General features: G+C 36.6%; 1 protein-coding gene across 1 annotated transcript; it reads right to left on the bottom strand.

The window, feature by feature from the left end:
• Nucleotides 1–2,173: 2,173 nt before the first annotated feature.
• LOC102666588 (uncharacterized) lies at nucleotides 2,174–4,552 on the bottom strand. Its single transcript, XM_006589942.1, has 2 exons — nucleotides 3,734–4,552; nucleotides 2,174–2,386 (listed from the first exon to the last, which is right to left on the bottom strand). The coding sequence occupies exons 1-2, from the start codon at nucleotides 4,550–4,552 to the stop codon at nucleotides 2,174–2,176; spliced, it is 1,032 nt and encodes a 343-aa protein (XP_006590005.1).
• Nucleotides 4,553–18,512: the final 13,960 nt, after the last annotated feature.

Below are 18,512 nucleotides of genomic sequence, written 5' to 3'. Positions count from 1 at the left end.
ACTTGAGCTTACCTGGAAACAATCTTAATCTAGAATTAAATAAAAAAAAAACTTGTTGAACAAGCTGTGTCGCAACCTACCCTTCGACGGGAGGAAGAATGCATGGGAGTCGCCACCAACGTTTATTCAAGGAAAATGTTAGAAAGACCAAAAAGGGGTCTATGAATTTTGAAAAGAAGGGTTCGGGAGTTGTTTACGCATAGGAAAGGTATTAGCACCCCACGCGCCCGTCACAAGGGACAGAAACCTTTAATCGAGTGTGCAAAAACATGACTTCAATAATATAATCGACAAGGGTTTTGCCCTTGCTCCTATGTATCCTCAGGTGCGATGAGGAATTCAGACCTACGTAGTTATTTAAAGCGAGAAAGTTTTGTGTTGAATTGGTTTTAGGCTTTTGAAAGATTCCATTTTAATTAACAAAAACAAAAAGAGGTCATTAAGGCGTTGGACCTTGAACGATCTCAAGTGGCTTTAATGGAGAGAAATTCAGTTATATGTTGATTTTATCTCGGTTTTGTTTATTAACTTTCAATCTCTTTAAAAGATGAATTACGACACTAATGATCGGTTAAAACTTACTTTACAAAAGAAAAGAGATTACCGATGATAGAAGAAGGAGATGAATATGCACAAAAACAACAAAGGGGACCCCTAAGGGTGCATAGGTCATGTTCAAATCTCTAAAAACAAACACTAATCGAATGACGAATGAAGAAAACGGAGCGAGAAACGACATAGGAATTGATCACGATCGTGATTCGACAATGCTTCAGCCTTGTTTCCTCTTCTTTCTTCTTCTTCTCTCTTATTTCTATCAATTTCTTCACTACTCAATGCTGGAACCTCTCCTCAGCCTCCCTAGCATGCCTATTTATAGGAAAATGGGCACTTGGGGCAATGGCAGCTCGCCCAGGCGAGCTGGAGCTTGCCCAGGCGAGCCGATGCTTACTCCTGAAGTAACTGGCTCGCTCAGGAGAGCTGGTTCCTTAACCCTGAAGTAATTTGAGGGCCCAGGTGAGCCAGAGGCTAGCCTGGGCGAGCTAGGGTCCAGGAAACTCAATGAAAAGACCTTTTTGCCCCTCTTTTTTGGTATTTTTCGCATTCCTGATCGAAACACTGAATGGTTCCTTGCTTTGCACTGTAACTGGCATTCAAGACCGTAAGTCAACTAGCAAGGATCAAAAGATCAACGAACGATAGTCCCTGGACAAAATTAGGGTATGACAGGCTGAAATTTCTTTTTTGAAAGCTTTTGATCATGATAAATTTTTACTCTTTACTTATAAAGCTTGGAATTCTCATAAGCTTGAAATCTCAGTTCCTCCAATTCATGGAGTTGGAGCTTCCTATGTTCACCAGCTGCATTTGAGTCAAAGTTCAGAAACTTTAATGCCCAATAAGCTTTATGTTCCAACTCAACAGGTAGGTGACAAGATTTGCCATAAACTAATTGGAAAGGAGTAAGTCGTAAGGGCTTTGTATGTTGTTATGTATGCCCACAAAGCTTCATCTAGTTTTTGGGACCAATCCTTCCTTGATTAAGCAACTATTTTTTCTAAGATTTTCTTAACTTCCATGTTAGAAACTTCATCTTGCCCGTTGGTCTAAGGGTGGTAAGGTGAGGCTACCTTGTGTTTGACACTGTATTGTTGGAGGAATTTTTGAGTTGGGCATTACAAAAATGAGATCCTCCGTCACTTATTGGTTCCCTGGGCGTGCCAAACCTTGAGAAGATATTTTTCTTTAGGAAGCAAATAACGGTTTCGCATATGCATGTTGTACCACTATTGCTTCCACCCATTTTGTTACATAGTCCACAACCAATAAAATGTATTCATGTGAGTAAGATGATGGAAATAGGCCTATGAAATCTATCCCTCAGGAATCAAAAGCTTTGACCTCCAGAATATTCTGTAGTGACATTTCATTCCTTCTAGAGAGTCCACCTAATCTTTGACATTTGTCACACCTTTGGACGTATTCATGAGCATCCTTACACAAGGTAGGCCAATAAAAACCAGATTGGATAACCTTGACAATAGTCCTCTCTCCATTGTAATGGCCTCCGTAAGGTGAACTATGGCAATGCCACAGTATGCTTCTTGCCTCCCTCTGAGTTACACACCTCCACAGGAGATTGTTTGCTCCAATTTTAAACATATAGAAAATGCTAAGTTAGATCATCAGGAAGTGCACCAGCTGCTTTAAAATTAGCCATCTCAGTAAACCATGGCCTTACTGCAATGTTGAATAGCTTCTCATCAAGAAAATCTTCTCGAATCTTAGGTCCTTGTGTGGTCACCTCAACAATAGCCAGCCTAGAAAGATGATCAGCCACATGATTTTCACTTCTCTTCTTATCCTTGATTTCCAAATCAAATTCCTGCAACAATAAAATCCAACAGATAAGTCAGGGTTTAGAATCAGCTTTAACCAACAGATATCTTATAGCAACATGATCAGTAAAAACCATAACTTTAGATCCTATCATGTAAGATCTAAACTTTTCCAAAGCATACACTACTGCAAGCAATTCTTTATCAATTGTGGCATAATTAATTTGAGCTTCATTTAAAACCTTGCCTACATAGTGTATGACATGAAAAATTTTATTTCTCCTTTGACCCAAAACTCCTCCTACTGCATAATCACTTGCATCACACATTATTTCAACATAGAGTGTCCAATTTGGAGCAATGATTATGGTTGCCAAAAATCAATTTCTGTTTCAAAGTATCAAAAGCTTCAAAATATGATTTATCAAAATGGAATGAAACTTCTTTATTCAAGAGATTGCTTAAAGGCTTGGCAATCTTAGAAAAATCTTTGATGAAACACCTGTAGAACCCAGCATGTCCTAAAAAACTTTTGATGCCTTTAACATTTGTTGGTGAAGGCAATTTTTCAAAGACTTCCACCTTGGCTTTGTCAACCTCAATGCCATGCATAAATTTTATGGCCCAACACAATGCCTTCAGTCACCATAAAGTGGCATTTCTCCCAATTGAGCACCAAGTTTGTTTCACACACCACTTCAGTATAATGTCAAGATTAGACAGACATAAACAAAAGAAGGGCCAAAAATAGAGAAGTCGTCAATAAATACTTCAATACTTTTTTCAATGAGATCAGAGAAAATAGAAAGCATGGACCACTGAAATGTAAAAGCTGTCTTTTCTTGATCTTCAAGATTAATAGGGATTTGATTATATCCTGAATACCCATCAAGAAAACAATAAATGTTTTGGTCTGATAGTCTCTTCAGCATCTGATCCATAAATGGTAATGGAAAATGATCCTTTCTAGTGGCTTTGTTGAGCTTCCTGTAATCAATACACATTCTCCAACCCATAACAGTACAAGTTGGTAATACCTCATTTTTTTCATTTTTTATAATAGTCATACCACCCTTCTTTGGAACTACCCGTACTAGACTTAGCCATTGGCTATCAGAGATAGGATATATCATTCCAACCTCTAATAGCTTAACTACCTCCTTTCTGACCACTTCTTTCATGGTTGGATTGAGGCATCTCTATGGCTGAGCTGTAGGTTTATAATCTTCTTCCACTAAAATTATATGCATACAATAAGAAGGACTAATACTTGTCAGGTCTGATAAGGTCCAACCAATTGCTCCTATGTTATCTTGCAAAATTTTGACCAGTCTCTTTTCTTCTTCTTCAGAGAGACTTGAATTGATAATGACTAGTTTCTATGAATCACCTACAAGAAAAACATATTTCAAATGTGGAGGTAATGCTTTCAGCTCCATTTTTGTTGTTTCATTTGGCTTCTCTTCTTTTAATTCTTCAAAGAGAGATTGATGATAAGGAATTTCTCTAAAAGCATTTAGTTGTTGGAGACATCCTGAATTTTTATTTGCTTCAACTTTGCTAATCTCCTCAAATGCTTCAGTCAATGTTTTCTCTAACCCATCTTTTCTTTGAATAAACCTCCTGGAGTCATAAATTACTTCATCCAAGACATTCACTCTAAAACACTCCTTCTTATCTTTAGGGTGTTTCATGGCTTCAAATACATTAAACTGCACTTCATCACCTTGCACCCTGACAGTGAGTTTTCCATTATCAACATCAATCATAACTTTAGCAGTCTTCATGAAAGGATTGCCAAGAATCAATGAAACTTCACTGTCTTCATTTATATCCATCACCACAAAGTCGACTAGAAAGAGAAATTTGTCAACTTTTACCAATATATCTTCAACAATGCCATGAGGATGCTTGATAGTTTTGTTAGCTAACTGCAAAGCCATCCTTGTTGGTATGATTTTGAATTCCCCTATTCGCTTAATCATGGATAAGGGCATTAGGTTGATACTTGCACCTAAATCAAGAAGTGCTTTACCCACTGATAATCTCCCAATAGTCACAGGAATTGTGAAACTACTGGGATCTCTGGATTTCTCTGGAATGGATTTCTGAATGATTGCACTGCATCCTACCTCTAGCTCTACTATTTCATCATATGTGATTCTCCTCTTCTTTGTAAGAAAATCCTTCATGAATTTAGCATATGTTGGCATTTCCTCCAATGCCTCAGAAAAAGGAATGTTAATATGTTATTTTTTGAAAATATCTAAAAAAACATGTGTACTACCTTTCCTTATCTTTCTTTGACGGAGCATGTGGATAAGGAAGATGTTGAACTGGTGGATGATCTAATACAACTTTGCTTTTGTTAGTTGTTGGTTTCTTCAATCTCTGCTTCTCTTCTTTGCTTACAACTTTCTCCTCCACTTCATTATTTTGCTCTTTTTCTTTTTTAACTCCTTCATTTTCATCATTTTTTTTTGCAACTCCATTTTTATTTTTCTCACTACACTCACCATCATCCTTTAAACCAACCATAGTCCCCCTCCTTGTTGTAATCACCTTGCACTGCTCCTTTGGGTTAACTGTGTGTTTGCTGAAAAAGATCCACTTCCATGATCAGATAGTTGTTTTGCCAGTTGTCCAACCTGAACTTCCAAATTTTTAATAGAAGCATCAGTGTCCTTCTGGTTTGAGATGGACACCTGCATAAATTGTGTTAGTGTATCTTCCATCTTTAACATTCTATCTGGCTAGGCTTGGGGTTGTTGTGGACCCCTATTAGAAGAACCCGCATAAGAGTTGTTAGAAGGACCTACAAAAAAAGTGTTAGTTGGACCAAAATATGCATTATTATTTTGTGGTCTCCAGCCATAAGGCTGATTTAAACTTGAGCCACCTTTGTATGCTTGGTAGTCTCCTTGGAAGTTCTGTTGAGGTCTGGCTTGATTCTACAGATAATAAGCCTCATTTTCCTGTTGACAATCACCAGGTGCTGAATAGTGGCTATTCTAATGGTCACCACCACAGAAGTCACATCTTAGAACTTGTTGAACTTGATGAGCTTGGTGTGTTTTCTATGATCCACCTTGTTGATATTGTTGAGGAAGTTGGCCTATTTGTTTGGTTAAGGCCTCTATTTGCTGAGTCGAGAGTTTATTCTGAGCAAGAATTGCATTCTAAGTATCTAGCTCCATTATAACTTTTATTTGAATCGGAGCTCTATCATGGTGACTCTGATAATTGTAATGACCCGCCTCGTCGTTACGATATCATTACTCTAAACCACGTAAATTTCAATTTTTAAATGAAAACTCCGTTAATTTGCTTATGAAAAAATGAGAGTAAATTTTTTCGTGATATACATTCACCAAACAGCACATAATTACTTGGATGAATATATATATATATATATATATATATATATATATATATATATATATTAACTCAATACACATCATTCACATAACGAAAAGTAAACTAGTTCATACATATAATTAAATATGTGATTTACATCCTCAATTCAAAAGAACTATAGAACCAGCTCGGAGGAGTTGATTAATAAAACACAACTCTCTCCCAAAATAATCCCAATGTCATCACGTCGGCTTGGCGGCTCCAGTAAAAGAATCTCACTCCATGTAATCTACTGTTGTCCATCTACTCCCACGAATGAAGGTTCATGATCATCACAGGTATCAACCACACAGTACAAAATTGCAAGGGTGAGTTTATTATAAAAGAATTTAACACAAAAATCAAATGATCATGATTAGTAAGAAAACACTAACAAATACCATAATCATACACAAATATCCATTAGTCCAACATACACTTAAAAGGTAGTCATCAGTCTTCCATAATTCCAATCAATCATGCTTAGTATGATACATGCATCTGACCTCAACTCTCAAATGCAATGTGGTGCCATTCATCGGGAAATAGCCTAAGCGTGTCCACGTGACACTCTCACTTAGGAAAACTAGGCAACAAGTGTCGAGGTCATCCTGTCGTGCATAGGCAACTCTCTCCCCCCTCCCCCCATGGTGATCAGTCCAAGTCTCAAGGGAGTTCTAAATCGAGTGACATGCCCCCAAGTACAAGTATTCCCCCTCATGAGAAACTAAAAGTACTTACTAACAAATTTTATATCATTTCCATGCAATATGAAGTATGAAACATGGGCACCATCAATGCACTGACCGTGGATAATTAAAGACTCTAAGCCATCCCCCTCCAAAGATGCTTAAAACTCTTTAACCACTCTATTTCCCCCACTTATCAACATCAACATCATCTCATCTCAATGACATTATCAACAACAATATCATCTCATATCAACATAATTATGAATAACAACATCATCTCATATCAATTACTATCAATATCATCTTTAATAACAACATCATACTCTATCAACATTATCATAAACATCAACATCACCTCATATAAATTAATATCATTAATAATAATATCATTAGTAAATCGCATTCCGCACATACATACATATATAGTTCATGCCTAAGATTCACATTCCCCAAGTCTTCAAACAACACAAGTCTAATAAAAAACAATAATATCATTTATCAATAATAGATGTATCGCATTCCGTTAGTTGAAAACATTATTTTTCTTGAAAACTAGCATACACAGGGACAGACATACATTCCCATAATTGGGTTCCTTGACCCTAATCAAGGTATCAAAGCCATAAAATTATAATAAACTCCCCTCACCTATCGTGAGCTCTCTGTCAATTCCCCTTTGTGTCGCTCAGAGACCTCTCATGTTCACGTTTGTCAATCCAAATGCAAGGTTCAGTGAAGGTCACGAAAATAACATCAATTTTATAAAAAGATAACTTTTACAACGTCTCATTTTCAAGGGTTTTTCAAAGGAAGTGTAAAAACACCTTATTTACAGTACCCAAAACACAAGAGACACTAAGAGAAGCTCAAACTAACTAGGAGAAAGGCTTAGAAGTCAAGATTACCTCAGAGAAGCTACGAAAGAAAGGATTGAGGGCTTATTCTCCACCAAATCCTTGAGGTGGATTCTGAGGATTCTGCTCCGATTAAAATATTCTTTTCGTGTGGTGGTTCGAAGGCAAGCAACGACGGCTTGTGGTGGCCACCAGTGGTTATGGGTGGTGGAGAAGAAGGTTTTAGGGTTTCAGTGGGCGTTTAGAGAAGAGGAGAATGAAAAATCATGTTTTTCACGATAAGTAGGAGTCCACTTTTGGCGATAAGCGTGACAATTCATGCTTAGCGCAATTCCCTCTCGGGTTGGAATTGCGCTTAGCGCGCTTCTCACACTAAGCGAGAGGTCAAAAATTATTATTTTACAAATCCCAACGGTCTAACTTTGGGGGTGTGGGTTAAAAACCTACAGTCCTAATTTGAAGGTGATCCAACAATTAACGAATCTAGGATTGCAATTTTACCATAATAGGTTTAGGTAATACATGAAATCTCATGATTTCGACTTAAGTCAATAAAACTCCACATAACTCAACATCCACAACAAGAAAAGCACACATGGCTAATTCACACAATACCTTAACTCATCCAAGTTAATTACATAAATCAAATAACACGATAAACGCATTTAAATATCGATTTACAGTTAGCAAAATTTAGGGGTGTTACAATAATCACTAGCTGCAATGGAGTCAATGATTACAATTGCTTCTTCCAGGATTTTTGACATCATAGTACCTCCAGTTAAGGCATCGAGAATCATTGTTGTTTGAGGTTTCAAATCACTATATAAAATATGTAGTTGTGCCGCATCATTGAAATTATGGTTTGGGCACCTCCGCAACAAAGCTTTGAATCCCTCCCATGTTTCACAAAGCAGTTCATCAGACCCTTGGGAAAAAGTAGCAATGGAAGAGTTTACACTGATGAATCTAGATGGGGGAAAGAACCTTGCAATGAATTTTTCCTCCACCTCTTCCCAAGTGTTGAGGCTTTTGTTTGGATGTGATTAAAGCCATGTTTTTACCTTACCTGCCAAGGAGAATGGGAAATCTCTAAGGTAGACAACTTTAGCATCTTCGTTAGAAGCTCCCATGGTACTGCAAAATTCCATGAAGGTAGACAGAGGTGTGTATGGATCTTCATGATCCATTTTAGCAAAACGGTGTGAGCCAATCAGACTGAGAAGTGTTGGCTTCAATTCCACAACCTTGTTGCTGAAAGGAGGAATGACTCTGGTGTTGTAATGCTTTGGTCCTTGTTGATAAGCATAGTCACCAAGAGTCCTCCATGGTGATCTATTTCCTTCTTCTCCTCAATCAGCCATGTTATCTTTTAGAAGTGGCTTTTTGGTTGAAGGATAATCAATAAAAGAAGACTCACTAGTGGTTTAGTGGTTGCTTATTTCTTTTTCTTCTTGTTCTTCCTTTCAGTCTTTGTAATTCCCAGATCAAATGGTGATTTATCTGCAAGAAATTTACCTCGCAGAAAGGAAAAAAGGACACACTACAATAACTCGTAAGCACCAAGGTTAGTGAAAATAAAATCTAACAAGAGAGAATTTATACAACATCAAAATAAAAGAAATAATTACAAAAGTAAGGAAAATAGCCTATCTAACTGAAAAATTTATATCCGAAAGAACTAAGTGGGCAACTCATGTCCCCGACAACGGCACCAAAAACTTGTTAGACTTTTGGCAAGTGTACAAATTTTTGTTTGCAGGTTACATATTTATAAAAAGAGATCGTCTCCACAGGGACATGAGTTATTTAATTCATTCGGATAAAGGTTATCAGTTTAATAGTTATGTACAAATTTAATCAAAATATCATGGGTTTGTCTAACTAACGAAAGATAATTTAAAGTAACAAAATTACGGAAATAACGGAATTTACTGCATCAGAAATACGTAAAGTTACGAAAACAATAATAACGAGTTTAATTAATTCAAGGAAAATGTAGGATTGAATTTCATCGTTCATCCCCTCAGTATCCTAATAAGATTAACATATATGAAACATTTTCTAACATTATTGATGCATACATTAAGTTACCCCGAGTTGATTCCTCGCACTCGAGAATCCTAAGAATATTTACTGAATATCGATCCCTCGCATATGAAGTAAATATCCTAGAATTTCAATCATAATCTTGTGCTATTTGCAATCAAAATGTTAAGCTATATTCCTAGCAACGTAGCGTAAAGAGTAAAATCATTCAATTCAAATTCTAAGAGTACTTTCCAGTCAATCTTTAAATCCAATTTCATGAAACTAGTGATTAAATAGAATCAAGCATTACGAACAAAATGAAATCACCAATAATGAGTAGAAAAGATTCATACATATATAATATCAAAAGAGATACATAAGGGTACAAAGATTACATTCAATTTGCAGTGCCCGAGCTCCACTTTCCACTTTCTTCTTCACTTCCAGAGCTTCTCACGTTTCTCTCTGCTTCTGGATGTCCCTTTCAGCTTCAAAGACATGGCTATTTATAGAAAAGAGCCAAGAGGTGCAAGTCAATTCGCTCAGGTGACTTGTAGCTCGCCCAGGCGAGTGTGTTGTTTATGGCTGAAGAAATCTGATTAGCCCAGGGGAGCTGGTTGCTAGCCTAGGAGAATGGATGTCTAAAATCTTGGGAAATGACCATTTTGACCTTCCCTTTGACTTTGTATCTAGATCAACAAACAACCATCAAAACCTACAAAATCATGGATGAATCATTCATATTTAAACAAAAACATTAGTAAATGTACAATATATATAAAACAACTAGATTTAAGGATAGTTTATAAGAAAACTATTACAATCGAAAGATAAGTGCTAACATTTTAATCCAAAAAATAACTAAAATATGGCACTTATCAGTTACAAATATGCTCATTTTTCTAGAATGTGAAAATTAAAAACATTTATACGATGTTATCATGCGAAAGCTAATGAATAAACTTATAAATTCACAACTTGAGTCCATGTATTATACAAAATATAACTCATTTCATATACATCATACAACATAAAAGGAAATACATTGAGATATAAAACAATATCTTCTAAGACAAAACTCCATGCTCCAATGACACGCGTTGTCACCTATTTTCCTAAAAAGAAGGGAACTAAAAGAGGTGAGACATAATGTCTCAGTGAGTGCTCTAGGGACTCTAAGGTTGGGTAAGACTTCTCTACTATAACAACCCAATCATTTTCTTCTCATATTTTATCCTCTTTGGGTGTCTATCAAACTCAATCATTTATACAGTTGGGTTTACATCCACTTGATTATAAACACTTTCCTCTGAATTATCCATTGTAATCGTTTACTACACTAGCTCTTATCTTCATTAATATCTTGAGATTCATTCATTAAACACTAAGTTACTTAATTTTATAATACTTCCTCTCTTGTGGTAACTCAAATTTCCTTACTCGAGTTTACTCCCAAACACACGCCTTATGTCAATCTATGCTCAAAGACAATATTTGTTCTAGCCTATACTCACATAGTGTCATTCTAGATATATCTTTCATCGTTCCCTTAAAAAGCTACATCCCATCTCATTACAAGTCACCATAATAATTTAACATATAGATATATATGCATTATTAAAACTATGGATAGAGTCATTCACACATTACATAAGTACAACACAAACCACACATGACATCCACTTCATAAACCACACAAGTTACCTACTCTTGCAAGGATACTCTAACCCATGGGATCAACATAAGACACATGGAGATTCCAAACTGGATAATCTCTGAGGACAAAGTCATACTTCAACTTATTCACCCTCTCCCCGATTAAGCTCAACCACATCCATCAACTTAAAAAAATAAGCACATTTATGATGCATGATCACATAGGATGCACATGGCTTCACTTATCACATCACATGGAGAATCCTATCGCACATGGACTAGGTTTTCTAAACATTTCAAATCTTAGTCATGTACCATGGAATCCACATCTCACACATAAGAATGACACATTACATGTCACACTCATTTCAATACACATAAAATAATGTTCATAGTCAAATTCTATATCATTTTCCTATTATAGCAATTATCTATTAAAACCTATAGTTTGTATATCATTTCTTAAGTTCCTAGGGTATTACCTCCTTTATTTACTTTTACACTCCTATGACCTTTGTACGATGTACATGATATATTTGGAGTTATAATAACTCAATAAAATTTATTCTTATCTTATTTGAAAGATGAGACAACTATCTACAACTTCTATGTTTAACTCAAAAGCTATTTCAATCGTCTACTATGCCTAAAAATAAGAAGAATACAAATTGATTGCATAATCCTGATAGCTTAACCTTTGCTCACTAACTATTCTATATATAGTTACAAAAGTCCAAATAAGGTGAAACCAAAAGCCATTTGTTAGCTAACATCTGGGGCTACTTTTCTTATGCAAACATCTAAGCCTAATTTGATCGTCTTTCTAACTCGTTTTTCACATTAAAATTGCGTCCCTTGTTACTCTTTCCACATCTCTTGATTTCCATATCATTCACCTAAACTAAGATATCTAATTCCTAAGAAAAGATAAAATACTTACACCAAAAACTAAAGAAGAAAATAGCTTAGAAAGGATAGGGGAAACAATCACCTAGAAAGTATAGAGACAAACTCCGACTAACCCGAACGAACTTGATGGCCCTAACTCTTACTAAGGCACATAGGTGTGATTTAAAACACAACCCCACATCACCTATATGCCCCAAGTTTGAAAACTCTTGGGAAGATGAAAATATTAACTATGAGGGGCTCCGCACTTAATCCTAAGACCACTCTATTTTGTGGTGCTCCAAAGGCTTGATGGTCTTCTCTATATATAGGGAAAGGAAAAGACTAAGGTTATTTTCCCAATGTGGGACTCAAGGTGTTTTTCATGATCTAGTGGCCTACTTCGGAGCCAATTTTCTCTAAGATAGAAGGTGCAGGGATGAATTTTAGCTTTTTTAGCAAGCTTTCCAATGTTGCAAACAACACCTCAAACGGACAACTAAAACTCAAGATAGGACATGGTCTTTCTAAGATTTTAATTATAAAACTAACACTTATACAAATTTTCAAGCATTCTAATTATAAGAAGGTAATCTAATACTCATATAACACCAAATATAATATAATATAATATAGATAACAACAACAACGACAACAACAACAACAACAACAATAAAAATAACAACAATAATATACACAAAATACACACGTGTATAGAAATACACACTATCACAACACAAGTACATGCTTAGGACAAAACCAACAATATACAAATAATAATATCAAATATTTACAGAAAATATAACAAAAGGATCCTAATAGGAGTTCTCCTTATAGCATATTTCTAGTACTCAGAACTTGGGGTATTACACTTTTGATCACTAAATTTTTTTAGTGTGGGGCTCTCAAACTCCACCTACTTAATGTCATCCTTAGCCTTGCCCGAATCTTCTGCAAATTTAGAATGCAGCATGGAGAGTTCATCAAAGATGACATCTCTACTCAGAATGAATTTTCTTTCTAAAAAATACCAGATTTTGAATCCTTTATCTTCATAGCCTATAAAGACACCCTTCCTGGCTTTGGGCTCTAACTTACCTTCAACATTGAGTATTCAACAGGTTTGTTAGACCATACCTCAATAAGGTTCTTGAAATCTATGTCAATGGATGGGGAGCAATTCCCAAGATAGTATGTTGTGTTGATTTCCGCATCCCAGAAACTTCCATTCAACCCTGAATTGGATAGCATGCATCTAGCCCTTTCAAACAAGATCTTGAAGGCCCCTAATAGTCAAAATGGACATAGTCCAATGTGGCCTTTGCAGTGTTCACAACCTTGGGGAATTTCGTCTGATGTTGTTTCCCATAGACACAATGCTCACAAAACTAAAGAGGTTCCACCTTGTGATTTCCAAGTAAACCTCACTTGCTTAGAATTTCCAATCCTTTTTCACTCTTGCGGCCCATACGCAAATGCCACAAAGAATTATCATTGGACGCCTAGCTCCCGGCTTGTGAAACAGTTAAGACTGAGCTTGTCATAATGTGATGCTATCCTCCCTAGAAAAGGACCAGTTACCAGAGCCATGAGCAAGAGGCTCCAAGAGGATTGGGCTAGAGCTGATAAAGAAGGCCTTAGGGTTCTAATGAACCTTAGGGTAGATTTTTGAGCCCATGGGTCAAGGTTGGGTCCACTCTTCTTTGTAAATATTAGAATAGGTTTTTTTTTCTTCTTTTGGGCCTTGTATTTTGGCCATTCTAACAGTATAGGGTTTTAGCCTTGTATTTCAGGGCATTTTGAGTAGTCTTTGTAGTAGGATTTTTTTGTATTTTCATGTATTTTGTCATGGGGGTGAGCTTAGCTATTATAGGGGTGTGTAGCTAAGCTCTAGCTTCTCTTCCTAAGGAGGTGAGCTTAGTTATTAGAGGGGTGTGTGTAGCTAAGCTCTAGCTTCTCAAGGAAGCTTCTCAAGGAGGTGAGGTTAGTTTTTAGATGGGTGTGTGTAGCTAAGCTCTAGCTTCTCAAGGAAGTTTTCTCAAAGAAGCTTCTCAAGGAAGTCTTCTTAAGAAAGCTTCTCAAGGAAGCTACCTAGTCTATAAATAGAAGCATGTGTAACACTATGAAAGTCTTATGAGATACACTTCAAAGTTCCACTTCTCTCCCTCTTTTATTCCTTCAATTTCGTGCTCCCCCCCCCCCCCCTTCTCTCTTTCTTTTCCTCCATTAAAGCATCCTCTTCAAGCTTCTTATCCAAGGCAATTCTTGGTGGTGAAGCTCCCTCTTCCTTGGCTTATTCCCTAGTAGATGGTGCCTCCCCTCTCCTCTTCTCCTTTGCCTTCCGCTACATCTCCATGGTGTAAAATCACCATTGAAGGACCTCATTGAAGCTCAAAGATCCAGCCTCCATAGAAGCTCCACAAGCAAGCTTCCATCAGAAAATTACTCCAAGGGACGCTTTGGAGACAGACGCTTTGGCTTATCATTTTGCCTTCGTCGTCCCGTCGTAGGGTAGGTTGTGACACATTTTGAATTGATTAATTCTTTGATAAATAAATTTTGATAAAAGACTTTGAAGCCAAACTATAGCAATAAAAAATGAGATTCTTTTATCAAATTGACTAAGTCCTTATCTTAGATTTTCTTGATCATGTTTTTTTGACTTGAATTAATCTGTGCTTATCAAATAAACATTTTGGCATCATCAAAACCTGCATGATATACATTCACAATGTATTTGTTACTACATGTCCTCCCGAGCTTCTTTCGCAAATGTTTTTCTAGTACCACATGCATATGAAAAAGAGAAAACAACATTACATCGCATAATGCATTATTATGAGTTTGTATGATTTGTGTGATTGATGATGTGGATGCCATGAATGCCTTAGGTTGTTGTGTTTTGTGTGAATGGTTTCATCCTTAGTTATGATATTTTGTGATGTGAAACTATTGTGATGACTTAGAATGTGATGCAATCCTCCCCAGAAAGGGATCAGTCACTAGAGCCATGAGCAAGAGGCTCCAAGAGAATTGGGCTAGAGTTTCTGAAGAAGGCCCTAAGGTTCTCATGAACCTCAGGATAGATTTCTGAGCCCATGGACCAAGGTTGGGTCCAATTATCTTTGTACTTATTAGATTAGGATGTCATTATATTTGGTCCTTGTACTTAGGGCTCCATAATGTAGGTAGGGTATCCTAGAAATATAGGATTTTTCAGCCCTTATATTTTAAGGCACCTAGACTAGTTTTTGTATTAGGGGTGGTTTTGTAATTTCACATGCACTAAGTGAATATTTGATGTGTGTGTTGGGAAATAAATTTAATTGAATTGGTAGAAGCCCAATCCAATTAAATTTTAGACTGGGAATTGGTCACTACGTGTTTTAAGCTGAAATTTTTACTTAATTTTCTAGACATCTGGACCAAAATTATGAAAAAAGAACCAAGCGATTTGGATTAAAGGAAAAAATAAGAAAAATCACACAAGTTGGCAGAAAAATCAGTGTCCAGGAAAAAAAAGTGAAAGGGAAGTGTGCTTGTTGTTTTGGCTCAAAATTTGTTCTATAATTGGTGCCTATTTTATACCAATCCTAGTTCTGAAATTTCAATTGAAAATTCGTGTGAAAAAAAAGTTCCAAAACTAGAGGTTTCTTGAGTCTTTTTAGTTTGGTTTTTTTACTCTACTCTAGAGTCATTCTAAGTTTCTCTTTGAGTCCAAGCTTGCTTTTATGTGCTTTTCATTGCTTTAATTGTTAATAAATCCCTGAAAATTTGTCTTGTTAAAACTCTATTGATTTAGCTTTCATTTCATTTTTTGGGTCTTTGGTTATTGCTTGTCTCTTTGTTTCCTTGTTTGTGAGTTGCCATATAGGGAATTGGAAAGGAGGATTGGTGCCATCCCTTGAAGAATTTGAGTCAAGAAGCAAGGGGAAAACCACCTTAAGAGCTATTGGACTAAGAAGCACTCCAAATTGAGTGAATCACCAAAAAGAGAACAACCACCAAAATTGAGGACCTTGTTGTAATTTTGTAATTGACAATTTACTTACTTTCATTTCTTTCAAATTTTGTAACAAAAAGGCCTTTCATTGGAAGTAAGTTGGGAGCCTCCAATAGGTCACCCTACTTCCATTTGTGTGTAATAATTTTAGGCAATTTTCCCTTAGGATTGTGAGTGTTTTGTTGGGAACCTTAAATGTGGTCATCCAAACACTCTTAGGATTCGCCTAGTTTACATTTCTTGCTTACTTTCATAGCTTATTTCCTTTACCTTCCATTGTCAAACTACCTAGATAGCTTGCCTTTTACCAATTAGTTTTTAATTTATCATTCACACCTCTTTTAGTGTTTATTTTGGCTAGTTTCAACCATAGTTTCTTTTACCTTTTGTTTTCAAACCCCCAACAAGAAAGAACCATAACTTAGGAACCAACATGAGTCTTCATTCTTCATCTAGTGTTAATGGTGAGGGTTCTACTCCTAAGGACCCCTTGTATAAGATATTAGATGAGTCAAGATCCCTTAAGTTGTGGAAAGAAAGGACTAGCAACATTAAATGCTTCAAATGTCTTGGGAGAGGTCACATTGCCTCTCAATGCCCCACAAAGAAAATCATGATCATAAGGGGTCAAGACATTTATAGTAGTCAAGAGGAGACTACTTCTTGCCTTTCTTCTAGTGGAAGTGAAGATGAGGTAAGGGGTGAAAAGTCTAGTGAGGAAGTTTACCCCCATGAAGAAGGTGACCTCTTAACGTTTCTCTCCTTTTCAAAAATCAAAAGATCGTTTACAGGTCCAATGCCTTAAATGACCTTTTGTTCAGTTAAAATATATCTTGCGAAAAAAATAAAAACAACTTAACCAAACATTTAGTTCTCAAATAACTTTGTAGGTCTGATTTCCTCATCACAATTGAGGAATACGTAGGAGCAAGGTAAATATCCTTGTTGACCACAAAAAGATAAAAAATACAAAAGGCATAAAAACATAAAAAAAGGGAAAATAAAACAAATCGAAGACATGATATTGCACACTTGGTTAAAGGTTGTCGTCCCTTGTGACGGACGCGTGGGGTGCTAATACTTTCCCCGTGTGTAAAAACAACTCTCGAACCTTTCGCAATTAAAGTTTGTAGACTACACCTTTCCTCAAATAAACGTTGGTGGCGACTCTACACGCCTTCCTCCCTTGGAAGACGCACACGTGAGCCCAACGTCACCCTCCCGCTGAAGGGTAGGTCATGACACTATACCAACAAGATACATTTACTTTTCGGTAGCCCATCACTTAAGAACTCCACAGTTAAGCCTGTTTGGCTTGGAGCAATTTTGGTATAGGTGACCTTCTGGAAAGTTTTCTAGAAATCATCCGAGTGAGGACAAAGCACGTTGAAATATTCTCATGTTTATTTGTGGGGTTAGTCATTGATCTTGGAAGCAAGAAGAGTTGATTGTCAAGGTCTCGAAAAGGCTACCTATGGAAGGTTTTGACCGGTGGAGGGTTCTGACCAACAAGGTTGTTGAGTGAAGTTCCACCGCGTGAAGTGTTATAGTGTGAGAGTCATCAAGAAGTCAACAATTAGTGGTGTTACAAATGGCATCAAAGCAAACCTTTCTCCTAGTACAGTGTGGTTTGAGGATGAACCAAGCAGAAGCTGGTAGGCATGTAACACCCTAGACGAGTCACACTAGAATGAGAGGGTCTAGAGGCTGTGCAGGTATGAGATTGTACAATTGAGGATGACTTAAAGGAATTATTTGGTATTACCTGATATAGCTCCATGTAGAGCTTGTAGACCTTGGATCTTCTTCATCAATTGAGTCCCTTGCTTCTTAAAGATCAATGGCAGCAGAATGGAGAAGGAGGAAAGGTGATTGGAGACACCACTTCAAGGAGAAAATGAGTCAAGAACAAGCTCACCACGATAGGAAGCCATGGATAAGAGCTTAAAGGTAGAAGAAGATGAGTGGAGGGAGAGGGAGAGAAGGGACACAAAATTTATGCCATAAATGAGGTCTGAACTTTGAAGTGTAATTTCTCAAATAATCAAAGTTCAAAAAATGCAAACACAAGGCCTCTATTTATAGCCATGTCACACAAAATTAGAGGGAAATTTGAATTTCTATTCAAATTTCACTTAAATTTGAATTTGAATTTGTGGAGCCAAATTTGGAGTCAAAATTTCACTAATTATAATTAGTGAATTTTAGCTATGGTTCAGCCCACTAATCCAAGATCAAGTTCAAGATTCTCCACTAAGTGTATTTAGGTGTCATAAGGCATGTAAAACATGAAGGATATGCACAAAGTGTAACTATATGATGTGGTAATGGGGTGTAGCAAGCAAATTGATTGAGGTCGTACCCGAATCAAATAAACATTAAAAATGCAGTATCTAGGAAGTGATCCTAGGTCGTCTCCCAACGAGCAATGGTCAACCAAACGTTCATAACAGATAGTAGGAAAATAGTAACGAATTGGGGGGGGGGGGGTTGTTTGCTTTTGTAAATTAAACAGCGAATAGATGTGAATTAGAAAATATCATAATTAAAACACGTTGCTTCCCCATTGATTCACAAGCAAGTCTCTTATCCTAGGTTAAGAGAGTTTATCCTTTATCAGTTCAACCACTTAATCCAACCCTAAATTAAATTA

The sequence above is a fragment of the Glycine max genome, chromosome 10 (genome assembly GCF_000004515.6).
Source record: "Glycine max cultivar Williams 82 chromosome 10, Glycine_max_v4.0, whole genome shotgun sequence".
Lineage (NCBI taxonomy): Eukaryota > Viridiplantae > Streptophyta > Magnoliopsida > Fabales > Fabaceae > Glycine > Glycine max.
Note: the sequence above shows the minus strand (reverse complement) of the source record. Positions and strands in the feature narration are given on the sequence as shown.

What these genes read in the sequence shown, in the direction of transcription:
- LOC102666588 (XM_006589942.1), bottom strand. Translation starts at nt 4,552, where the DNA reads ATGCCAACATATGCTAAATTCATGAAGGATTTTCTTACAAAGAAGAGG. An exon ending in ATTTGAAATATGTTTTTCTT is followed by an intron (nt 2,387 to 3,733) that starts GTAGGTGATTCA and finishes TTATTGTTGCAG; the next exon opens with GAATTTGATTTGGAAATCAA.